We start from the raw sequence: 26,547 nt of genomic DNA, 5'->3' as shown, positions 1-26,547 counted from the left end.
TTGCATGTATTTATGCCAAAGGTGCAGAAAGATTTCTCAAACGCAGAAATTCAAGTGTTTTTCTTTTGTGAAATGCAGCTTTTCACAAAATGACCGTTGTTTCCTCCCATGGCCCTCCCGAGGAGCTCGCCTGCACTCAGGGAGAGTGAACGGACAATAAAGGACAATTAAGAATCAGGAACAGAATTAGGCCACTCAGCCCATCGTGTCTGCTTCGCCATTCCATCATGGCTGGCTTATTACCCTCTCGGCCCCATTCTCCTGCCTTCTACCCCGTAACCTTTAACACCCTGACTAATCAAGGACCTGTCAGCCTCCATGTTAAATATACCCAGTGACTCGTCCTCCACAGCCATCAGCGTTGATGGATTCCACAGATCCACCGCCCTTTCACTGAAGAAATTTCCTCTCAGCTCTGTTCTAAATGGACGTCCCTGTATTCTGAGGCTGTGCCCTCTGGTCACAGGAAACGTCCTCCCTGTTCTAGGCCTCTTAATATTCCATAAGTTTCAATGAGATTCACCCCTCTTCCTTCCCGTCTGAACTCCATCGAGGACAAAGCCGGAGCCGTCAAGCACTCCTCTTGTATGTTTCATTCCCAGGATCATCCTTGTGAACCCTCTCTAATACCAGTACATCTTAGATAAAGGGCCCAAAGCTGCTCACTATACCCCCAACTGCATTCTGACCAATGCCTTACAAAGCTTCAGCATTACCCTTATATTTTTTCTAGTCCTCTCAAAATGAATGCCAACATTCCATTTTCTTTCCGTACCACCAATTCAGCCTGCAAGATAATGTTTAGGGAACCCTACACGAGGTCTCCCAATTGCCTTTGCACCACTGATTTCTGAATTTTCTGCCCATTTGGAAAATAGTACATGCCTTTACTCCTTCTACCAAAGTGCATGGCCATACGTTTCTGGTAGTAGGCACCCTTCGATCCCGGGGATGATGGGTTTGTGCCTCTGGTGGACTGTGTCCTCTCCTGGGCAAGAAGGTTTGAAGGACCGGCTCTGGTCAATGCAGCAGGCTCCCCCTCTCCACGTCACTCATGTTGTCGAAAGGAAGGGCAAGCGCCAATACAGCTCGGCACCAGTGTCATCGCAGAGGTTGCCAGAGTGAAGCTGTAAACAACATCAAACTGCCTTAGGGGTTTACCCCCAAAGCCTTTCCCATGGGTGGGCATGACTGCAAGGCAGTGGAGGTTTAAAATCAGGGTTTTCCTTTTCTTAAGCGGGCTGCCGCCCAAGGCTGAGGAATCCTACCTACTCGAAACACTTTCGGACACCACAGTATATTCCAACTGCCACTGCCTTGCTATTCTCCCAATCTATCAAGTCCTTCTTCAGACTCTCTGCCCCTCCACCTATCTTGGTATCATCCACAAATGTCACCATCAAGCCATCAATTCCGTTGTCCAGATCATTGACATCTGCTGGAAAAGAAACGGTCACAATACCGACCCCTGTGGAACACTAATAGTCACCTGCAGTCAACCAGAAAAGACCCCTTTCATTTGCAATTCTTTGCCTCCCGTCAGTCAGCCAAGCTTCTATCTTTACTAGGATATCTTCTGTAATACCATGGGCTCTTAACTTGCTAAGGCGTCTCATGTGCGGCATCTTGTCAAACTCCAAGTAAACAACATCCACTGACCCTCCTTTGTCTATCCTGCCTGTAATTTCCCCTTAAGGAAACCATGCACCTCCAAGTACTGGGAGCCTCGTCCTTAATAATGGACTCCCAACATTTTCCCAACCACTGAAGTCAGGCTGAAGGGCCTATAGTTTCATGTCTTTTGCCTCCCTCCCTTCAGAGTGAAGTGACATTTGGAAATTTCCAGTCCTCTGGAACCATTCCAGATTCTAATGACTCTTGAAAGATTATTACTAATGCCTCCCCAATCTCTACAGCTGCCTCTTTTAGAACCCTGCGGTGTAGCCCATCTAGTCCAGGTGACTTGACTACCTTCAAAACTTTCAGCTTCCCAAGCACCTTCTCCTTAATAAAAGCAACTGCACTCACTTCTGCTAACTGACTCTCGAATTTCTGGCATACTGCTGGTGTGACTATAACTTGGACCATAATGTATAGTACCGTGCAAAAGTCTTAGGCTGGTGTATATAGCTAGGGTGTCTGAGTTTTGCACGGTCCTGTAGTAATTCTTATATACTGCACTGTGCTGCTGCTGCCGCAAAAAAAAAATCAAATTTCTTGACATCTGTGAGTGATGATAAACCTCGCAGATGTCTGATATGGGTCTCTGATGTGGACTGAGAGTGGGAAGGGGGCAGGGAGAGGGGAGTTGTGTCCCTGTCCCCCTCTTTTGGTGAATGTCGGTGATAGCGTAAGATGATATCGTGGTTCTGCATTTGTGTTTATGGACTGTGGACTTTTTCAGATTTAGGGTTTTTATATTCTGTTTTCTTCATCGCCTTATTCTTTTCGTTTTGTTGTGTGAGGGGAGGGTGTTTGGAGGTAAAATGCTCTGTTAGTTTTTTGTGCGGGGGATGGGTTGGGGGGGGTCGATGTTGCTCTTCCATTTTGTGTGTGGAGGGAGGGGTAGTTTTGGGGATCAGATGATCAGGATGCCATTATTTTTTGTACCAGGGCTGGGGAGGTGTAGGTTTCATGCTTCTCTCTGAGTGACTTTGATCTTCTTTCTTTGCTTCGCGGCTATCTGGAGAAGACAAATTTCAGGGTTGTATTGGGATAGATGCTTTGATCATAAACAAACCTTTGACTCTTTGGTTGGGAAAAGGGGGAAGGGAGCGGAAAGCACCGGAGAGACATTCTGTAATGACCAATAAGCCAATTGTTTGGAATCAAATGGCCTTGCCTGGGTTCTCAGGGCTGAGTGTGTCTGCACTCGCACCACCCCCTCCTGCCCCTGGCAGTCCACCTCAGCCACCTCTCTCACACCCCTCCCGTGGGTGCTCCACTCTCACCATTCCCAACATCCTGTGCTCCCGCCAGATTTACAAACTTGCTCTCCGCTGCACGTTGGCAAGTACAGTTCTGTGCAAAAGTCTTTGGCACCCTGGCTAGATGTGCATGTGCCTAAGTACTGTAAGTGTGAAAGTAGCATTCATATTTCTTTTGTGGGATTAATATTTCATAAATGTCCAAGATGATACTTTGAAAGCAGAGAGTCTGGGGAGCGCCAGTGTGTTTGTCAGACAGCGTTCGCAGTATGAATGTTTTTCACCTTTGCTGTACTCAGAAAATTGCCTTTCCTTCCTAGTGCCCTGAGGTCCATTTGAACATTATCTCCAATCTGGACTGCGTGAATGAAGTTATTGGAATTCGCCAGTTATCACAGTCTCTCCTGCCAGCCATTGTAGAATTAGCAGAAGATGCCAAATGGAGAGTGCGCGTTGCGATAATCGAGTACATGCCTCTGCTTGCAGGGCTGCTGGTGGGTGGTTTATTCTAAAATGTTTTTATAGTCTATTAGCAATGCTTCCATATGGATGATTTGCAGAATGGAAATGATTGCCCATATCAAATTGAAACTTTAGTTTAAAGACGGAAATAACTTTGAACATCTTCTTTCCTTTTGCACCAGAAGCAAATGTGCGATAGTAACAATTATACTTGTAGCCCACTGACATGGGTAGTCTTACTTTAGACTCGGGGCTCCCAACCTTTTTTTTAATTGACCATTAACCAAGCAGGGGTGGAAACCCCTGGTTTAGACCATCAGGTTTAGGCCCCTGTTTAAGGACTGCGGACTTTGTCAGACTTAGGGATTTTATATTCTGTTTTTATATCACCTGTTTCTTTTCATTTTGTTGTGCGAGGGGAGGGTGTTTGGGGGTAAAATGTTCTGTTGGTTTTTGTGTGGGGGGTGGGCTGGGGATGTTGTTGTTCCATTTTCTGTGTGGAGGGAGGGGTGGTTTGGGGGGGGGCTGATGATCAGGATGCCATTCAATGACTTTCATGTTTTTTCTTTGTTTCATGGCTATCTGGGGAAAACAAATTTCAGAGTTGTACATGATAATAAGTGAGCCTTTGGCCTGCACATCAAACAGATCCAAACACAGAAAGGGCAATAAACTCCGTACAATCAGATGAGGGGGTGACAACTGTTGTCCCAGAGGAAATAAACAATATCTTTTTGAGATTTTACCAAAATCTGTACAGCTCAGAATATTCAGATTCAGCTCCAGAAATACAAAAGGAATTTCTCGACTTGTTAGAATTTATACCCCGAGATGAAACGTCCTTGACCTCACTGGAGGCTCAGAGGCTAAAGAATTGTCTGCAGCTATAACTAACATTAAGGGAGGGAAAACTCCTGGGCCCAATGGAAATTCCGATTAAAATATATAAAATCTTTAAGACTAAGCTAATACCACCTCTGCTTGATATGTATCAGGAGTCATTTGACACTGGATCCCTTGCCCCCTCTCTTAATATGGCAGCAATTACGCTACTGTTAAAACCTGGAAAACCACCATCCCTTTGTGGATCTTATAGGTCAATCTCACATCTGAACAATGATCTCAAAATTCTCTGTAAGGTATTAGCTAGGAGGCTGGAGCCACTGTTGCCAAAAATGGTCCACCCTGACCAAAATGGATTTGTAAGGGAAGGCAGGGCTTCCACAACATTCGAAGAGTGCTTAATATACTTTATGAAAAATCTGGAAGCTCTGATAGCGCTATTCTGTCATTGGATGCCGAGAAAGCCTTCGACAGAGTGGAGTGGAATAGGAGGAAAATTTCTAAGATACAGCTTCTGTATTCTAACCCACAGGCTGAAGTTTCAACTAACGAGCTTTTTTCGGCATCTTTTAAACTCCAACGGGGAACAAGACAGGGCTGTCCCCTATCTCCCCTCCTGTTTATCCTGGCCATTGCGCCACCTGCTATGGCAATTTGAAAACAGGCTAACATAGCAGGAATAACTATAGGAGATGTAGAACATCACATAGCCCTGTACATGGATGATGTCATTTTGTCAGAACAGGGTTTACCTATTTGGGTGTTAAAATTACTCCTACTATTGATAAAATTATCCCAACTAATTATAACCCTCTCACAGACTCAGTTATTCAACTTACAAACAGATGGACGAAATTGCTCATAAATTTGATTGGACGCATAAACATTCTAAAAATGTCAATTTTACTGAAGTTCCTGTACCTTTTGCAATCTATCCCACTTTCTCTTCCATCATCTTTCTTTTACTTATTAAAGAAATTTTTTTCTAATTTCATCTGGAATAATAGATGTCCAAGACTCAGGCTTTCCCTGTTATATCTACCGTATGATAGAGGTGGCTTACAGCTACCAAATCTTATGTGTTATTTCTGGGCAGCCCAAATTCGAGCAGGAATGTTTTATTTTGTTAAGGATCACTCCCCTCCTTGGGTCTCAATGAAATCCCAGTTGATCAATATCCCTCTAGAACTATATATGTATTCAGCAAATAAGAAAAAACTGGTCACACAATCTAAAATCCCTTTCTTAAAAAATACAATAATGATTTGGCACGATGCTCTTGCGTAAATAGCAGAGACATCACAGTTATCCCAGTTTACTCCTATCTTTGGTAATGATAGCTCCAGCCCGGCAGAGGGGATCCTGGTTTTAAAACTTGGTCGCCCCGAGGCATAGCTAAGGTGTCTGATCTTTATAATGGCAATTCATTTATGTCTTTTGAAGAACTCAAAGGCCACATATGGAATTCCAACAAAACACTTTTTTAAATGCCTTTAGTTGCAAAGTTTTATTATGTCCAGGCAAAGTTACAGTTTGAAGCTCCCTCCTTTATTTACCCTAGAAGACCTCACTCTGAAATTATCTGAAGCTAGGGGACAAGTGTCTGAATTATACATGTAAGGGTTTCTTCTTTTATGTTACTTGCTAAGGCTAATAAAATGGCTTCTCTGTACTATTAACTACTGAGACAGTGGTTCTCTATAGCAACTTGTTTGGGTTATCATTACTGATTTGGGAATTGTATTCATTTGCTAACCAATTGGGAAAGATGGTATTCTTTCTTGTGTGTCTGTAAGCTATTGTTTTTCGTGGGCTTTGGGCAGAAGGCGCGATGGGGACAGAGTGAGGAGACGTGAGGAGAGAGATCCTGTAAGCTGGGCAACGTCACGGACCCCGTGCGGGAGTCCGAGGCCCAGGGTCTTCGGCGAGGAGTGGAGAAGAGGACAGACTCGTGTGGAGTGTTTGGTCGATCACTGAGGGTGGTCCCATTCGTGGGTCGGTGGAGTTCGGAGGACATCGATTGGAGAAAGGGGGACCCGGTTCTGTAAGAGCTCCAACGAGTGTGCACCAAACTGATAGAGTTACTGACTTGGCACCTTTATTCTATTTGTTTCTACTAACCCATCACCAAGAAATACTTATAAAGTGTAATCATTTAATCGCATATGGCGTACTGTCTGTGGGGTACATCACACAGCATCCACACAAACTTGATCTCCCCATTTGGCGGGGCCGAAGGCTGCTCCCCCTAGACGAAAGCAAGCTGAGCGAGTCTAGGCTTACCGGGCGGCTACATACAAATTGTTTGCAAGTAAATGCAAAGAATCATCAAACAACATGCTACAAGCATGGAGAACTGATTTGCATGAGAATCTGTCAGAAAAACAGTGGTCAGAAGCTTGTTCCTTCGTTCAAACCCAGTCAGTGAACACTCATTCTAAGCGGATAACCAGACAGTACATTACTCCAGTCAGGTTTCGTCACTTGAACCCCAACATTCCAGACACATGCTTTAAATGTAATCACTAAAAGGGGTCTCTGTTCCATTGAATGTGCGAGTGCCCCCAGATAATCTGCTTCTGGAAGAAGGTGCTGGATTTGATTAGTCAGATTATTGGAAAAAAGGTGCTCCTTGATCCTAAATTATGTATTCTAACATTTATCCAAAGGACTTTGTAACCTCCAAAAATGCAAGGTCTCTGCTTAATATTTGTTTTTTGGAAGCCAGACGTTGCATAGCCTATTCATGGAAGAAACCCACAACCAGTGGACTTTCACAATGGCTGAAAGGAGTGACTTCGTATCTTGCTCTAGAAAAGATCAACTACATCACAGAAAAACAAACTTGGCAAATGTTGGGAAATTTGGGATATTTTCTACAAGTTTCTGGAGAACAATATTTGGGATGATGAAAGTAACAAATTGAACTGACAGCTTGTTTTTAATGGCCGGGTGTTTGCTTTTTTTGTGCGTTGCTTTTCCTTTTATTTCTGATGTATTTTATTTTTCCCTTTCTCTTTAACCTTGTTGCACTTTCAAACCTATGGATGATCGAATGTGTTTACTTTTCATTCTGTAAAAGCAATAAAGAGATGTTTGAAAAAAAATAAGTGAACCTTTGAATCTTTGATTGGGAAAAGGGGAAGGGAGAGGGAAGCACCAGAGAGATATTCTGTAATGATCAATAAACCAATTGTTTGGAAGCAAATGACCTTGAGAGCAGAATTAGTCCATTCAGCCCATTGATTCTGCTGCAACATTCCATCATGGCTGATTTGTGATCCCTCTCAACCCTATTCTCCTGCCTTCTCTTCATATCCTTTCACGCCCTGATTAATGAAGAGCCTGTCAGTCTCCATTTTAATTATACCCAATATCTTGGCTTCCACGGTTGTCCATGGAAGTGAATTCCACAGATTCGCCACCCTCTGGCTGAAGAAGTCGCTCCTCATCTCTGTTTCTGCCAGGTGCTCCGATTTCCTCCTCCATCCCAAAGACGTGCTGGTTGTAAACTGGTTATTGTAGATTCCGCCTCTGTGTTGGTAACTAGCAGGAGTAGTGAGGTAGTGTTCATGGGTACGGTGTCCACTCAAAAAGCGTATGGCAGAGGGGAGGAAGCTGTTCCTGAATCAGTGAGTGTGTGTCTTCAGACAAATTGTCCCTCCTTTCTGGTAGTAGCAATGAGAAGAGGCTGGTGGGGCCCTTAATGATGGACACTGTCTTTTTGAGGCACCGCTCCTTGAAGATGTCCTGGATAATATGGAGGCTGGAGCACACGATGGAGCTGACTAATTTTATAATTCTCTGTAGCTTCCTTAAGCTCTCCTGTATCATACCGATTTAGTATGTATTCGGTTTTAAGAAGCAAATCGCTCTCAGTTTCGGTGTGCAAACACAAAGTAGATTTTCTGAGCTAGAAACTCACAATGTTCCTGTTGTGCTGTGTTCCCATGCTTTATGGTTAATCATAAAACTATTTAGTCAATATTTACACCTTTGTGGTTAAAGAGTTTTTCGAGGAGGTTACCAGGAAAGTGGTTGAAAGGAAGGCATTGGATATTGTCTACATGGACTTCAGCAAGGCCTTTGACAAGGTCCCGCATGGGAGGTTAGTTAGGAAAATTCAGTCGCTAGGTATACATGGAGAGGTGGTAAATTGGATTAGACATTGGCTCAATGGAAGAAGCCAAAGAGTGGTAGTAGAGCATTGCTTCTCTGAGTGGAGGCCTGTGACTAGTGGTGTGCCACAGGGATCAGTGCTGGGTCCATTGTTATTTGTCATCTATATCAATGATCTGAATGATAATGTGGTAAATTGAATCAGAAAATTTGCTGATGAAACAAAGATTGGAGGTGTAGTAGACAGTGAGGAAGGTTTTCAGAGCCTGCAGAGGGACTTGGACCAGCTGGAAAAATGGGCTGAAAAATGGCAGATGGAGTTTAATACAGACAAGTATGAGGTATTGCACGTTCGAAGGACAAACCAAGGTAGAACGTAGAGGGTTAATGGTAAGGCACTGAGGAGTGCAGTGGAACAGAGGGATCTGGGAATACAGATACAAAATTCCCTAAAAGTGGCATCACAGGTAGATAGGGTCGTAAGGAGAGCTTTTGATACATTGGCCTTTATTAATCAAAGTATTGAGTATAAGAGCTGGAATGTTATGATGAGGTTGTATGAGGCATTGGTGAGGCCGAATCTGGAGTATCGTCTTCAGTTTTGGTCACCAAATTACAGGAAGGATATAAATAAGGTTGAAAGAGTGCAGAGAAGGTTTACAAGGATGTTGCCAGGACTTGAGAAACTCAATTACAGAGAAAGGTTGAATAGGTTAGGACATTATTCGCTGGAGTGTAGAAGAATGAGGGGAGATTTGATAGAGGTATATAAAATTATGATGGGTATAGATAGAGTGAATGCAAGCAGGCTTTTTCCACTGAGGCAAGTGGAGAAAAAAACCAACTGGTGCGTCTTTGGATTGTGAGAGGAAACCCGCGCGTTCCGCAGGGAAAATGTACTGGCTCCTTACAGGTGACATCAGAATTCCCAAGCTGCAACAGTGTCACGCCAACTGCTACGCCACCGTTAGTGGTTAGTAACGTTCTTACTGTCTGCATTAAACCATCGGACACTTTTAAGATTTTTCCTATTTTTCATGGATCATAGTCCTGGTATTGACACAAAGAAATTAATTAAGGATAGTCAAAATACTAGATGCAAGTACCTTAGATTGGGTATCTTCTGTGTAGCCTTCTGCCACGGCACAATCTAGTTTTGTGCAGTTTATTAGAGCACGTTGCCAGTCTTTCTTGTGTGACCCCTTCACCATTGGCTCAAAGGAGTTAGCAAACTGTACTGGTAAGGAGCGAAAGTTGAAGACGGCTAGAATGCAAATGTGGCAAGTTGGCATGTTCTACTAGAAATTCGAGGGGTTATTTTATCAACATTCTTTTTATTGTCAAAACCTGTTTAGGGAGTGGAGTTTTTTGATGAGAAGTTGAACTCCTTGTGCATGACATGGTTGGTGGATCACGGTGAATATAGCCTTGATGAATCATTACTTCTGTTGAACGAAAGTCCTTCAAAGTTGTCAAAGTCATCTTACTGGTGCTTCCATGATGCTGAGTGACCCTACCAGGTGCCTAACCAAAAATCCTTCATCGTGCTTTGTCACATCCTCAAAGGATTGGGTCAGGCTCAAGACACGACATGCCCCTCACAAAGCCATGCTGACTCTCCCGAATCAGACTATGCTTCTTGTAAATCCTGTCTGTAGGAATCTTCTCCTGTAATTTGCCCACCGGTGAAGTAAAACTGACTGGTGTATAATTCCCAGGGTCATCCCTACTCTCTTTCCTGAACAAGGAAATAACATTTGCCAACTTCCAATCATCTGGTACTTGCTCCGGTGAGGACTGGCCAGTGAGGATGCCCAGATCGTCACTAAAGGTGCAGCAATCTCTTCCCTTGCTTCCCGTAGTAACCCTGGGGTATTATCACATCTGGCCCCGGGGACTTATCTATCCTAGGGCTTTTCAAAATTCCAGAACATCCTCTTTCTCAATGTCAACATGTTGCAGCATATCACTGCCCTCGCAAGCATCAAGGTCCCTCTCACTGGTGATTACTAAAGAAAAGTATTCATTGCGGATCTCCCCCAAAGTCTCCGACTCCAAACATTTTGCCTCTTTTAGCTCTGGCCGGCCCAGACTCTCACTCTGGCCATCCTCCTGTTTTTCAAGTATGTTTTCCTGAATCCAACTCACCAAGTCCTTCTCGTGGCCCCTCCTAGTTCTCCGAAGTCCATTCTTCACTCCCTCCCTGGCCACATTGTAACCTTCTGGAGCCCAGGCTGATCTTTGCATCCTATGCTTCTAGACTAGCTGTTGCGCATCTCTTGTCAAGCATGGCTCCTTCACCCTTCTGTTCTTTCCCTGTCTCAGTGGGACAAAACTCTGCAGAGCTCCATGCAAGTGAAGCCCAAAACGACTTCCACATTTCAATTGTGTGTTTCTGAGTGCATTCATCCCAGTTTGTACTCCCAGGTTCCTGCCCAATGTCCAATACCATCATAGTTCAAACACTGGCGCCCCCCCTCCCCCCCAGTTATTACTGCTGCAAGCAATCTAGTCGCACTCTTGTACACATGGCAACAAGAAACAGACTTGACTTTGACCGATACGTTTATTTATTTAATTATTCCAGAATAGCATGGAACAGGCCCAACGAGACGCACCGCCTAGCAACCGGCTGATTTAACCCTTGCCTCATCACAGGACAGTTTACAATGACCAATGAGACTCCTAAGCGGGACGTCTCCAGACTCTGTGGGGTGTTGGGGGGGGTGGAATCTGAGCACCCGGGGTAGACACACGATCCACTCCGGTTTGTTGCCTCTTATTCCAAAAGCAGCGGAGCTGCGAATCTGAAATAGTAACTGAAAATTCTGGAGACACTCAACAGAGCAGGCCAATGAATGGGCAGAAAGTCACAGATACAGCTGTGCATCTCCCAACATGATCTCATGCCAGCTCATCCACACCTTTTTTTCTCCCCCCTCTGTGTACAAGTTCTTAATCCTGCCTACGTTTCCAGAAGCCGCCTGTTCCATCTGCAGTGCCTCCCTGGTTTTCTTCTTGCCTGGCGGTCGAAGCTATGCTATACTCAAGCCGGCTTTGCTCAAGGCAACATCACTCAGGTCCTCTGTGTTTTGTAAATGATAGTTCTCTTCGTTCTCTTGGTGTAAGCGAGTTGTGGTATTTAATTGATGCCAGAAGCCTGTCCTAAGACTTGGGCCACTCAGGTGTACTCTGTGTGTCACCCACCGTACTATCTCTCAGCCATTTAAATGGGAGCTTTCAAGCTGAGCTTCTGTACTGTTGTCAGTCAAGATGTATTTTATACTTGCAACTGTTTGCAAGGGATATTCATATTCCTTATCATTTTTATAAATGAATGGCAGATGAGGATCTTTTTCCCTGTGCAAGTAATTTCCCAAAAATGGCAGGGCTGATTTTTCTTTAAAGTAAAGTGCATTTTGATTAAAGACCAATAAAATTAACAACAAATCTGATTTGGACTGTTTTGCTTTTAGTGTAGGTCCCTTTTACCCTGGAATCTGAATATTGCAGTTAGGGCTTGAACAATGACTAATTATTCAATTACAATAATTAGTAATAAATAATGGTAATCTATTCGAAGTATTTTTTAAGTATCTAATGGGGAAACACAATGGCGTCTGGTTAGCGCAACACTTTGCAATTGGGTTCGATTCCCACTGCCACCTGTGAAGAGTTTATACGTTCTCAGCATGACTGCGTGGGTTTCCTCCGGGTGCTCCTGTTTCCTCCCAGAGACGTACTTGTTGGTAGGTTAACTGGACATTGTAAATTGTCCTGTAATTAGGCTAGGGATAATCGGGGGGTGGCTCGCAGGGCAAGAAGGGCCTGTTCCACGCTGTATCTCAATAAATAATCAATGATAAATAAGTATATTAAAATGCTACTTTCCAAGTGCATAATTTCCTCCACTGTGTGTAACTTGGTATGGAACAGGTTGACACTTTGAAGAAGGTGGTATGAACATTTCATTTCGGAACTTTGTATTTTATCAGCAAGGTACATATTTGAAAATCAAGTAGTAACAGCGATCAGATCATTTCTTGACCTGTGAATGCTGTCTTGCAGTGTACGCCATTCGCGAGGCCGCGACCAACAGCTTGACCAAGTTGGTGGAGAAGTTTGGCAAAGACTGGGCAGAATCCACCATTGTGCCGAAAGTACTTGCCATGGCCAGTGACCCCAACTACCATCACAGAATGACCACCCAGTTCTGCATTAACGTGAGTATAGCTTTGACAATGTACTTGCAATGGCCAGTGACCCCAACTACCTTCACAGAATGACCACCCTCTTCTGCATTAACTTGAGTATAGCTTTGACAATGTACTTGCCCATGGCTAGTGACCCCAACTACCTTCACAGAATGACCACCCTCTTCTGCATTAACGTGTGTATAGGTTTGACAATGTACTTGCCCATGGCTAGTGACCCCGACTACCATTGCAGAATGACCACTCTGTTCTGCATTAACGTGAGTATAACTTTGTCAATACTTCCATTACACTTCACAAGCTGCTAAAATATTTCATGAATAAAACGTACAGTTAGAGCACACACTAAAGAATAAAGAATTTAACACAAATATTATGGATTTGTTTAAAATGTTCTTTTAATATATTCTTTATGAATGTTTAGATTCTGCAAAAAATCAATTAACACTTTGCCAAAGCTGCTCCTTCCAATATTGACATCTGCTTGATACGAGCTTCTGTGCTTGCGTTATTTGCTGAGGTGTAGTGGTGTTTTGTGTTTAATCTGCAAGGTGTCTGGAGTAAAAATTGAGTTGAGGGTGAGACTTTTTATGATTTCGTGAAGCAGAGTTCCTAACTGTCCTTGTGGAAATGGACTGATGGTGTTAGCTAAAGGACAACTGATTTAATGACCTGTTGACCCACCAGATGGCTTACAGCTTTCAAGTTTTATTTCACAAGGGTCTGTTTCTGTGCTGTAGTGGATTATGGCTCTGTCTTTTGCTTAGAGATCTGAGTACCTTGAAGTGGACATTATACATTATCTGGCTGAGGGAATTGTAAGTTTTTTGACGCAACTAGTTTCAATTTACAAGTGTACTTAACGGCCCCCAGTCATTCCAGATGCAGAATTAACTTCTTTCCTTGGATTTATTTGATGGGCCTGGGCTTTGCTGGAGTTTGGACAAGGTGAAGGAGAGATTCAATTGAAATGCCTAGATAAAATGGATGTTTCTAAAAGTGGGTGAGTCTAGGACTGGAGGGCACAGCCTTTGGAACAGAGGGATATCCCTTTAGAATGGAGATGAAGAATTTCTTTAGCCGGAGCGTGGTGAGTCCAGGGAATTCATCGCCACAGGCGGTGATGGAGGCCAAGTAATTGGGTATATTTAAAGTGGAGCTTGATAGGTTCTGGAGGGTGTCGAGAGGTCTACACGACCTGGTGTTTTTGCGGTATCCTCAAGGATTTGGCAAGCTGGACTCTCAAGAATGCAGGTGCAGTGGCAGTGGCCGTGGCCATTGCTGGGAGTGGACTTCAGGTTGGATGAGAGTGGCCTGAGAGGGGAAAATGAAGTGGTGTTCAGTTGATTTCAGCAACGAGCCAGGTTAAAAGGTTTAAAGAGTCGCAGGGGGAAAGACTAACTTCTCTGTGAGGCTTTACACACCTCAGCAGTGAACCGACTGTCACTGTCAGCACTTGTATCCGCACTGAATTGACTTGCTGGCTGTGCCCTGCGTCCATTGGGCCCCTGGCTCAGATAAAATGCTGAACTGGCTCCTTGGTTGTGGACTGCAACCATTGGGCCCCTGGACTGGTTTCACTTCTCTCAGCACAGAACTGACTCCCTTGCTGTGGCCTGCAGCCATCTACTGATCTGAACTGGCTCCCTGCCTGTGGGCCTAATTTCGGTGACCCTGCGTTTCATGTTCTGTGTCTTACTGGTTTACTATTTTTTTTATTCTTGTTTGCCCGATTTGTTCTTTTTGGGCACATTGCGTGTCTGACGGTCTTTGCTGTGTAGGATTCTTTCTTTTTCCATAGATTCTCTTGTGTTTCTTTGCTTTATGGCTGCCTGCAAGAAGACGAATCTCCTGCTTGTATATGGAGTTCATACTTTGGTAGCAATGTACTTTGAACTTTAGACCTCTGGATCAGCAGGAACACCTCAGAAGGATATGCCTGTGCGGGCTGGACCAAAACAGGGCTAACAGCCTGCGGGAGTGCTCGCTGGGATTCAAACTCATAGGGATGGGCCACAGGCCACATTTACAGTTAAGGTGGCCGTGCAGTTAAATATCGAAGGGAAACAAAGTGAGCCCAGTAAGGAGAGCAAACCTCAGTCTGATAAGAAATGCAAGATTATATTTATTTTGGTGTAAGCAACGTTACTAGTAAAGCAAATGAGCTCACAGGAGGGTGATATTGTTACTGTCATAGAGAGGGTTGAATGGCTGAACGATTCACTCAGTGAATGGTGTGGTGGGCGTGGCACCGTAATATTGATTTATTACTGAAATATCGAGGAGGAGGACATTCTGGGACACACCTTACTAATCCACAAGCCTCTACTGGTGAACTTCCGGTAAGATGGCGGTGTGCTGGGGCGCGGCGGGTTCTACGGGGGCAGCCAAACGTGTTACTATCTTTTGTTTATTTCTTTACAATCTCAAGACCCTGCTGGAAGTTAAGCACTTAAAGAGTGCCTACCCCATTGGCGTAGAAACTGAAGAAGCTGGACCTGGGGCAGATCGTTCTGCTCCCCGCGTCAAAGAGTCAGCAATCTGGTTGGCGTGCAGACTGGCAGCGAGCAATTGTCTTAGTCTCTTTCCTTGTGATCTCAAAACCCTGTTGAGCATTGTTAATGTGTAATGCCGCCTGTTTGCAGCCACCCAGGAGAGAGGCATCTACAGCTGGCACTGGAGGTGGTGTAGCGCAGCGTTTAAGCTAACGTTGGTGCTGTCCCTCTCCCCCCAAGTGTTTGCTTGGCAGAAGGCAGGATGTATGTGTTCGACTACAGACTGCTGCAACATTCATGGACTCAGGGACTTGGACTATATTTGTTGTGTGACTATATTTTACTCTATATGTGCCACATGCTGTGTATGACTGTTGGTACTGTGTTTTGTACCTTGACCCTGAAAGAACACTGTTGCGTTTGGATGTATTCATGGGTATTCATGAATGACAATTAAACTTGAACTTGATGTAAACAGCCAAGAACAGCAAAACATTGGAATATTACCTGCAAGCTGCACACCAACCGGACTTGGAAATATATTGCCATTACTTCTGAAACCCCCTTTTCACTGGGCGTCTCTGGAAATGCAGCCTTTTAGCCCCTCGCAAACAGCCACTGGACTCCGCGGGGAGAAACTTCAGGCTTCGTACATCTAAGGAGTATGTGACTTTGGTCCCGCAAAATCTGTGAGGTTGGGATGTCTCGCCTACCCAAACCCCGGTTTGTGTGAATGCTGTATGATTTACTGCCCCTGGCAATCGCCTGTCAGCAAAAAATAACAGATTGTTCACTGCGTAGAATTATTCAAGAATATATTTAAGAATGTTAACTTAAGCAAACAGTTATTAAAGGAAAGAAAGAGAAAAAAAACGAAAAGGGCCCATTCTACGTATACAGTGGAGCTCAAATCTTGAACTTCTCTGTAAATCGCGCGCTGGACCCTCCCTCGGCCTGCGTGAAAGCACACAACACCTTCCGAAGGTCACTGGAAATCCATCTTGAACAAAGAGGCTTTCCCACGGGATTATTGGTCCTTCCTCCTCGAAGCCATTCATCTGCACAAAGCACCCTCATCGTCCACCATCTTTCCTCCTGTCTTCTCCCAGCTCCGGCCAAACAAAGACCTCTCTGCCCAGTAATCTCTAGCACCTTCTCCCAATTCTACCATCCTGATTGGATGACACCTCATTCCTGAGCTCAGACCCAAACAGGCTGAAAGCAGAACAGATTGCTCTAACAGAACTGCTAAAATGAAATGCCTACAGCATAGCAGTAAAAATCTGAACCAGGGCATTGACACTGACTGGGTCAGAATCCTGGATCACCCACCCTAACTGCATTGTGGGTGCACCCACACCTCAAGGGCTGCAGCCCACCACAAAGGAATTAAATACCACTTCAACCTGTGATGCCCACACATTCCTTGGAGGAATATGCAAAAAGAGCTTCAAGTAACAGTGTACAGGTAGTCCCTAGGAGTGGTCACATGTGACAGCTCTCCCAGTATTCAGCATGAGGTACAGAAGCAAGGATATCAGAATCAGGTTTAACGTCACCGGCATAATGTCGTGAAATTTGCTGTCTTTGTGGCAGCAGCACAGTGCAACACATAATAATAGAGAAAACTGTGAATTACAGTAAATATATAAAATAATAGTGCGGAAACAGAAATAAAAAGTAGTGAAGTAGAGCATGGGTTCAGTGTCCATTCAGAAATGGCAGAGGGGAAGAGACTGTTCTGGAATCGCTGAGTGTGTGCTTTCAGGCTTCTGTGCCTCCTTCCTGAGGGTAGCAATGAGAAGAGGGCATGTCCTGGGTGGTGGGGGTCCTTCACCATGGATGCCGCCTTTTTGAGGCATCGCTCCTCAAAGATGTCCTGGATACGAAGGAGAAAGGCAAAACACAGTTGTGCGAGTTATCAGGTTATAGCAGTACAGAACCGCAACTTCTCTGATATCAGCACGAACGATTTCAAAGGGAATGGCCCAAAGGAGGGGGGATCCAGGAAAACTTCGTGAGAAACAGAGTGAGAGAAGGACGTGGCTGGAAAACTCGAGCAGGGCAAGAAACCGAGTTATTAGGAGTCTTTAGTGGGGTTGGATATGGATATGTTTCCAAGGCCTGATGAAATGTATCCTTGGCTGTTATGGGAAGGAAGGGCTGAGCTCCCAAGGTCTCTTTGAGAGTTCAGTGCTCCCATTGCTCTATCATTGTTCCCCCTCCGTGATCTCTGCTTCCCTTCGACGGGAGTCAGTGAAACCTTCTCTCACTCTGTGATATCTGCTCAGCTCTTTACTTCATCCCTCCCCCCTCCTGGTTTCACCCAGCACCTTGTATTTCTTTCTCCACTCACCTTCCCCACCCCCCCCCAACTTTTAAATCTACTCATCTTTTTTCTCCACTCCTGCCGAAGGGGTGATTCTGTCGGCCAATCTGAGTTTCTTGGAGTTACGGGTGTACTCATGCAGCTGGTGTTGTCTACAGGGACTTCGGAAAATCTTTTGACAAGGTCCCCAAACGAGCAAGAGACCGAGGGATCCGAAGTAACTTCACAAATTGGGTTCAAAGTGGATTTGCTGATCGGCTTTTGTGATTACCCCGTGGCATACCACAGGAATCTGTGCTGGAACTCTCCTGTAAATGATTTGGATGTGGCTAGAAGTTTAGCAGATGACATAAAAATGTGAGCTTTGTCTTGCAGTGTTAGTGCTAATGATGGTGCATTGGTTAGTTGGCAAACTAGGCAGAGCAATTGTACCTAGAACATAGAACGTTAAAGCACTGTGTTAAAGTGCTGTGCTGATCTTTTAACCTACTCTGAGATCAATCTAACTGTTCCCTCCTACATAGCCCTCCATTTTTCTATCATCTGTGTGCCTATCTAAGAGTTTGTTAAATGCCCCTAATGCATCTGCCTCTACCATCACGCCTGGCGGGGTATTCCACACACCCACCCACTCTGTGTGTGTGAAACAAAAATCTTACCTCTGTACCTTCCTCCAATCATCTCAAAATTATGCCTCTGGTATTGGCCATTTCTGCCTTGGGAAAAAGTCTCTGGCTATCCACTCTATCCACACTTCTCATCCTCCTTCACCCCAAACAGAAAAAGCCCCAACTCACTCAACCTTTCCTCATAAGACACGCTCTCTAATGCAGGCAGCCTCCTGGCAAGTCTCCCCTGTGTCCCCTCTAGATCTTCTCCATGCTTCCTATGACAAGAAGGAAGAAAAAGAAAATATTTAAAGAAAAACTGGATAGGTATATGGACAGGAAAGGAATGGAGGGTTATGGGCTGAGTGCAGGTCGGTGGGACTAGGTGAGAGTGGAGTTCGGCACGGACTAGAAGGGCCGAGATGGCCTGTTTCCGTGCTGTAATTGTTGTATGGTTCTACAAGTCACTTATAAATCAATAGCATCATAACATTTTAAGTAACATTTGGATATTAAACACACAGCACGTATTTTCCCCGCATGAGCATATAAAATCATTGCAACACACCAATATCGCTGATTCAGTGGGAGCCCTGGGCTTGTTTCCCTGCAACAAGACGGTCCTATCACGGGCTGATGGGAGTCAGCGATACTCGAAGGGGGTTCCTTATGTCCAGTCTTTTCCGCAATTTAGTTTTCATTGCATTCATTGCAGAGATATGTTGGAAATGGAAGCACCGTTTTCAGTGCTTTCATGGCTATCTCAGGATATTTAGCCTTGACTTTGATCCAGAATGTCGCCAGAGATGTTATGTCAAACATACTTTTCAGCCCACCGTCATTTGCAAGCTCGACGAGCTGATCTTATTCCCATGCTGACATGGATGACGTGCGAGTAATGACCTCGCGTGTGTTCAAGCTGAACAGTGGGTGAGAGGGAATGAGGAAAGGTGCAGCGACTCCTATCGCCAAATCATGTCGTTTCCTCGCGGCCCGGTAGCACATGCTTTGTGGCTTGGTAGTGGTCCGCAGCACGGTGGTTGGGGACTGCTGCGCTAGGGAAATTCTAAGCAGTTTCTAGAGTAGGTTACCTGGTCGGCACAACATTGTGGGCCGAAGGGCCTGTAATGTGCTGTGAATTTCTATGTTCAGAAACATGTGGTTAAACCTCCCAGCCCTCTCGTGCTTTCCCACTTATTTCTGCCTTCTCTGCTTCCCGGACCTGCCTGTTCAGTGAGTTTGACATAGAATTCTGAGTTAACACCTGCTACACTAGTATCCTGTGTCCCAGCCCTGCTGCCTCACCAGCTTAAACCCTCCCAAAGTGCTCGAGCAAAGGTATGGATAAAAGGGACGCACAGAGGCGGTTTCCAATAGCGCAAGAGAGGAATTTCTTTAGCCAGAGGGTACTGAATCGGTGGAATTCATTGTCACAGACGGCTTTGGAGGCCAAGTCATTGAGTATACCTAAAGTGGAGGTTGATAGATTCTTGATTTGTTAAGGGCGTGAAAAGATATGGGAGGAGGCAGAAGAATGGGGTTGGGAGGAAAAATAAATCAGCCATGATGGAATGGCGGAGGAGACTCATAGAAACAAAGAAAACCTACAGCACAATATAGGCCCTTCGGCCCACAAAGCTGTGCTGAGCATGTCCTTACCTTAGAAATTACTCCGCTTACCTATAGCCCTCTATTTTTCTAAGCTCCATGTATCCATTCAGGTGTCTCTTCAAAGACCCGATCGTTTCCGCCTCCACCGCCGCCTCTGGCAGCCCATCCCACACACTCACCACTCTCTGCATAAAAAAAACTTGCATTGAAACATAGAAAACCACAGCACAATACAGGCCCTTCAGCCCGCAAGGTTGTGCCAAACATGTCCCTACCTTAGAAATTACTTGGCTTACCTGTAGCCACCTATTTTGTTAAGCTCCATGTACCTATCCAAAAGTCTCTTAAAAGACTCTATCATATCTGGCTCCACCACCAATGCCGGCAGCCCATTCCACACACTCACCACTCTCTGAGTAAAAAACTTACCCCTGACATTTCCTCTGTACCTACTCCCCAGCACCTTAAACCTGTGTCCTCTTGTGGCAACCATTTCAGACCTGGGAAAAAGGCTCTGACTATCCACATGATCAATGCCTCTCATCATCTTACACACCTGTATCAGGTAACCTCTCATCCTCCATCGTTCCAAGGAGAAAAGGCCGAGTTCACTCAACCCATTCTCATAAGTCATGCTCCCCAATCCAGGCAACATCCTTGTAAATCTCCTCTGCACCCTGTCTATGGCTTCCACATTCTTCTTGTAGTGAGGCGACCACAGTACTATAAGTGGGGTCTGACCAGGGTCCTATATAGCTGCAACATTACCTCTCGGCTTCTAAATTCAGTTCCATGATTGATGAAGGCCAATACACTGTATGCCTTCTTAACCACAGAGTCAACCTGCGCAGCAGCTTTGAGCGTCCTATGGACTCGGACCCCAAGATCCCTCTAATCCTCCACACTGCCAAGAGTTTTACCATTAATACTATATTCTGCCATCATATTTGACCTACCAAAATGAACCACTTCACACTTATCTGGGTTGAATTCCGTCTGCCACTTCTCAGCCCAGTTTTGCATCCTATCAATGTCCCGCTCTAACCTCTGACAGCCCTCTACACTACCCACAACACCTCCAACCTTTGTGTCTCAGCAAACTTACTAAGCCATCCCTCCACTTCCACTTCCTCATCCAGGTCATTTATAAAAATCACGAAGAGTAAGGGTCCCAGAACAGATAACTGAGGCCGACCTCCATGCAGAATATGACCTGCCTACAACCACTCTTTGCCTTCTGTGGGAAGCCAGTTCTGGATCCACAAAACAATGTCCCCTTGGATTCCATGCCTCCTTACTTTCTGAATAAGCCTTGCATGGGGTACCTTATTAAATGCCTTGGTGAAATCCATATACACTACGTCTACTGCTCTTCCTTCATCATTGTGTTTAGTCACATCCTCAAAAAATTAAATCAGGCTTGTAAAGCACGACCTGCCCTTGACAAAGCCATACTGACTATTCCTAATCATGTTATACCTCTCCAAATGTTCATAAATCCTGCCTCTCAGGATCTTCTCCATCAACTTACTGAGGTAGGACTCTTTGGTCTATAACTTCCAGGGCTATCTCTACTCCCTTTCTTGAATAAAGGAACAATATCGGCAACCCTCCAATCCTCTAGAACCTCTCCCATCCCCATTGATGATTCAAAGATCATCACCAGAGGCTCAACAATCTCCTCCCTCGCCTCCCACGGTAGCCTGGGGTACATCTCATCCAGTCCTAGCGATTTATCCAACTTGATGCTTTCCAAAAGCTCCAGCACATCCTCTTTCTTAATATCTACATGCACAAGCTTTTCAATCTGCTGCAAGTCATCACAACAATCACTAAGATCCTTTTCTATAGTGAATACAGAAGTATTCATTAAGTACCTCTGCTATTTCCTCTGGTTTCATACATACTTTCCCACTGTCACACTTAATAGGTCCTATTCTTTCACGTCTTATCCTCTTGCTCTTCACATACTTGTAGAATGCCTTGGGGTTTTCCTTAACCCTGCCTGCCAAGGCCTTCTCATGGCCTCTTCTGGCTCTCCTAATTTCCTTCTTAAGCTCCTTCCTATTAGCCTTGTGCTGTGGTAAAGGAGATAGAATTATGATCACTATCTCCAAAATGCTCTCCCACTGAGAGACCTGACACCTGACCAGGTTCATTTCCGAATACCAGATCAAGTACAGCGTCTTCTCCTATAGGCTTATCTACATATTGTGTCAAGAAACCTTCCTGAACACACCTAACAAATTCCACCCCATCTTAAACCCCTTGCTCTTGGGATCCACCAATCGATATTTGGGAAATTAAAGCCTCCCATCATGACAACTCTGTTATTATTACACCTTTCCAGGATCTGTTTCCCTATCTGCTCCTTGATATCCCTGTTACTATTGGGTGGCCTATGAAAAACACCCAGTAAAGTTATTGACCCCTTTCTGTTCCTAACCTCCACCCACAGAGACTCCGTAGACAATCCCTCCATGGCGTCCACCTTTCCTGCAGCTGTGACACTATCTCTGATCAACAGTGCCACACCCCCACCTCTTTTGCCTCCCTCCCTGTCCTTGTTGAAACATCTAAAACCCAGCAGTTGAAGTAACCATTCCTGTCCCTGAGCCATCCTAGTCTCTAATGGCCACCACATCATGTCTCCAAGTACTGATCCACGCTCTAAGCTCATCCGCTTTGTTCACAACACTCCTTGCGTTAAAATAGACGTATCTCAAACATTCGGTCTGAGAGCATCCTTTCTCTATCACCTGCCTATCCTCCCTCTCGCACTGTCTACAAGCTTTCTCTGTTTGTGAGCCAACCCCCTCTTCCCTAGTCTCTTCAGTTCGGTTCCCAGCCCCCAACCATTCTAGTTTAAACTCTCCCCAGCAGCCTTAGCAAACCTCCCTACCAGGATATTGGTCCCCCTCAGATTGAAGTGCAACCCGTCCTTTTTGTACAGGGCACACCTGGCCCAAGAGAGGTCCCAATGATCCAGAAATCTGAATCCCTGCCCCCTGCTCCAATCCCTCAGCCACGCATTTATCCTCCACCTCATTAACCACTGACATCTCCTCTGTCCCCACTCCCAAGCACCTTAAAACTATGCCCTCTCGTTCTAGCCATTTCAGCCCTGGGAAAAAGCCTCTGACTATCCACACAATCAATGCCTCTCATTATCTTGTTCACCTCTATCAGGTCACCTCTCATCCTCGTACGCTGCAAAGAGAAAAGGCCGAGTTCACTCAACCTATTCTTATAAAGCATGCTCCACAATCCAGGCAACATCCTTGTAAATCTCCTCTGCACCCTTTCTATGGCTTCCACGTCATTCCTGTAGTGAGGCAACTAGAATTGAGCACAGTACTCCAAGTGGGGTCTGACCAGGGTCCTATATAGCTGTAACATTACCTCTCGGGTCTTAAACTCAATCCCACGATTGATGAAGGCCAATGCACCGTATGCCTCCTTAACCGCAGAGTCAACCGCATAGCAGCTTTGAGTGTCCTATGGACTCTGACCACAAGATTCCTCTGATCCTCCACAGTGCCAGGAGTCTGACCACTAATGCTATATTCTGCCATCATATTTGACTCGATAGCCGAATTCCGCTCTTGCGTCTTATAATCCTGGTTCCCTCTTGGCTCGGGTCACCTTGTCATGGAAGAGATCCCAGTGATGCTGTCTGCTCTGCACCCACACTTTGTACATTTCAGCCGTCCTGCCTTCCTGTTTCTAAACTCGCTCGTACATGGCAGAAGGGGTAGTCCAGCGATTACAATATACCAGCACTTCTTCTTTACAGCTTGTCTATTGATCTGTAAATCTCCGTTGCAGGACCTCATCTCTCTCCTTGCGGGTGATCATTGGTGCCAGTGTGGACTATGCCTTTTTATCATGGGGCAAAATACATTCTGAGCGTCGCACAAATCAGATCGATGATCTTTTCTTCAGTCTTGCTTCGTGAAGTTCGGGGCTGTGAATGAACGTTTGCATTTTCTGCTGTTTTTTTTTAGGTGTTGTCTGAAGCCTGTGGCCAAGAAATCACAGCAAAGCACATGCTGCCGACGGTTCTCCAGATGGCAGGCGATCAGGTGGCAAACATTCGCTTCAACGTGGCTAAAACATTGCAGAAAATAGGACCGGTTTTAGATGCCAGGTAAGTATTTGAGTTGGGGCTTATAACCCGGCCTGTGGAGAATGTTTCACCTCCAGTTTGGAATGGAAATTGAGACGCCACTGTGGTGGCATTTAGTGATGGAGTCGCACCGTCTTTTGTACCCACAGGTCCAATCCGGCCAAGACCACCGTCTCCGCCGGTCCCATCGTCCCAGGTTCTCAACCTGGGGTTCATGGACCCCTAGCGTAATGATCCATGGCACCAAAATAGTTGTGCACCCTTGCTCTAAACCTTTCCTGCCCGCGTACCTGTGCTTATTGAAGTTGTTAATGTGCCTGCCTCAACCAGTTCCTCTGGCAGCTCATTCCATGTACTGCATGGGGGAGAGGCATAAACTTAACCCTCGGGCCTCCCCCTCCCCTGTGGTGTTTGCCTCACTTTCCTGCTTGACCTTGATCCTTTGGTACCCTTAAACGATCTTCTTCTCTATCCAGAGGTTAAGGCCATAAGACACAGGAGCAGAACCAGGCCGTTCGGCCCATCGATACTGCACGGCCATTCTATCATGGCTGATTTATTATTCCCCTCAACCCCACTCGCCTGCCTTCTCCCCTTTTTTTTAAAGAAAGGACATCCTCACCAAGAACATTTAGTAGCCCGTTTCTACCCTCCAAATTACCTGTTTAAGGTCTCTCCACTGCCTTTGTATTCCAAGGGCCTCATTTTACTACAGCTTTCCCAAGCAATGTGCAATATTCCTTTGGGTTCTGGATATAGTCAGTTGTACTGTATAGAAGCATGACCTCTTGTCCATTGCATCTATACTGACAATCACTCCTTGCTATTGTAAACCCACTCAGCCACACTAACTCCACATCCCTCTGTCCTGCTCACTGAACCTGTAGAACAGGCCCGTTGGCCCACAATGTTGTACCAAACTAATTCTTCCTTTTCAGTCCGGACGAAGGGTCTGGGCCGGAAACGTCACCTGTTTATTCATTTCCATAGGTGCTACCTGACCTGCTGAGGTCCTCCAGCATTTTGTGTGTGTTGCTCTGGGTTTCCAACACCTGCAGACTTTATAAATAAAGCAGCGCCTAATTGAACCGTGTCCTTTTGCCCGCACGTGGCCGATATCCTCCATTCTCCGCACGTTCATTTGCCTGTCTAACAGTGTCTTAAATACTTCAATGCTCACACAAAACGCTGGAGGAACTCAGCAGATCAGGCAGCGTCCATGGAAATGAATAACCAGTCGCTGTTTCAGACCGTGACCCTTCATTGGATCGTAAACACTTGTTCTTGTTTCATACCTGCATCCACTTCCACCAGACCCGTCGGTGTGTTCCAGGTACTCAAATCCTCAGCACATCTTTGAGCTGTTCTCTTCTGGCTTTTACATCTCAACTGTGAGCCGTCTGCCTTTGCCTCAGAATTTTGTAAACTTCTGTCAACTCTTCCCTCCCTCAGACTCCATCACCCTGGAGAAAGCAACCTCTCCGGTAACATCTGCAGTACCAGCCAGCATGTCTTCTGTACCTTTTTCAGATCCTTTAAAGGGGAGGCCAGAGCTGAACTCAGTACTCCAAATGTGACCTAACCAGAGATTTATCACAGGCAACGTCCTGTAAACATCTTCTGTACCTTCTCCAAAGTATCCACACCCTTTAAAGGGGAGGCCAGAGCTGAATTCAGTACTCCAAATGTGACGAAAGCAGAGATTTATCACAGGCAACGTCCTGTAAACATCTTCTGTACCTTCTTCAAAGTCTCCACACCCTTTAAAGGGGAGACCAGAGCTGAATTCAGTACTCCAAATGTGACCTAACCAGCGGTTTATCACAGGCAACGTCCTGTAAACATCTTCTGTACCTTCTTCAAAGTTTCCACGTCCTTTAAAGGGGAGACCAGAGCTGAATTCAGTACTCCAAATGTGACCTAACCAGAGGTTTATCAAGTGACTGTCCAGGTTTTTGTTCCGGCCTGCACCACCACCACCTCCTTTGGCAGCTCAGCTACCAACTCCTGCATGAAAAGTTTGCTCCTCCAATCTTCTTTAATACATCTTCCCTCTCTCCTTCAACCACTGATGGATAAATCCTGGTTAGAAGTGAAAACCGCACAGTGAGATTTCAGTTAACGCCACCACCATCTTCATCAGCATGTGACGTGGGCGATCGTGGTCTCTCCATGGCCACGGTTGTTCTTGGCAAATTATCCTGCAGAACTGGTTTGTGCCATTGACGCCTTCTGGGCCGTGTGTGTCTTTACAAGACGAGGTGACCCCCCCCCCACCCCCCAGCCATTATCAGTGCTCTTCAGAGATTGTCTGCCCGGCATCAGTGGTCGCACAACCAGGACTTGTGATCTGCACCGGCTGCACACATCTGCTCCCACGGCATCGCGTGACCCTGATCGGGGGGTGGGGGGGGCTTAAGCAGGTGTTGCACCTTGCCCAAGGGTGACCTGCAGGTCTGCGGAGGGAAGGAGCACCCTGCACCTCCTTTGGTAGCGACGTATCTCCACCCCGCCAACCCGTCCGGTCAACGATTTTTGTGAAATTGTGCGTTTGTGATTTGATTGGAATTTGTGTGGAAAGCAATAACAGACGGATTGCATTAAAAGGAAGTTTATGCATTCAGTGCCCCCTCTCTTCAACGGCATAAAAATGCAGCATCCAAATTATCCTCCTTTTGCATCCACTAACCTAAATGAGCTCAGCTGCAGTTTGTGACCGTACTCTGCTAGTTGAGCTCTAACCCGTATCTGGCCAGTAAACGGATCAGTTGTGGTAGTGGGAGCCTGCGTGAGAGGCAGAAAGAGGAGAT

General features: G+C 45.5%; 1 protein-coding gene across 1 annotated transcript in view; it reads left to right on the top strand.

Moving 5' to 3' along the window:
- Positions 1-26,547, top strand: part of LOC140203640 (serine/threonine-protein phosphatase 2A 65 kDa regulatory subunit A beta isoform-like) — a 47,011-nt gene that overhangs the window by 18,102 nt on the left and 2,362 nt on the right. Inside the window, exons 7-10 of the mRNA XM_072269688.1 lie at positions 3,248-3,421; positions 9,707-9,767; positions 12,420-12,574; positions 23,616-23,758. Coding sequence (XP_072125789.1) covers positions 3,248-3,421; positions 9,707-9,767; positions 12,420-12,574; positions 23,616-23,758 — 533 coding nt within the window. The remainder of the gene's footprint in view (positions 1-3,247; positions 3,422-9,706; positions 9,768-12,419; positions 12,575-23,615; positions 23,759-26,547) is intronic.

This window comes from Mobula birostris, chromosome 10 (genome assembly GCF_030028105.1).
Source record: "Mobula birostris isolate sMobBir1 chromosome 10, sMobBir1.hap1, whole genome shotgun sequence".
Lineage (NCBI taxonomy): Eukaryota > Metazoa > Chordata > Chondrichthyes > Myliobatiformes > Myliobatidae > Mobula > Mobula birostris.
This window is presented reverse-complemented; position numbering and strand designations above follow the sequence as displayed.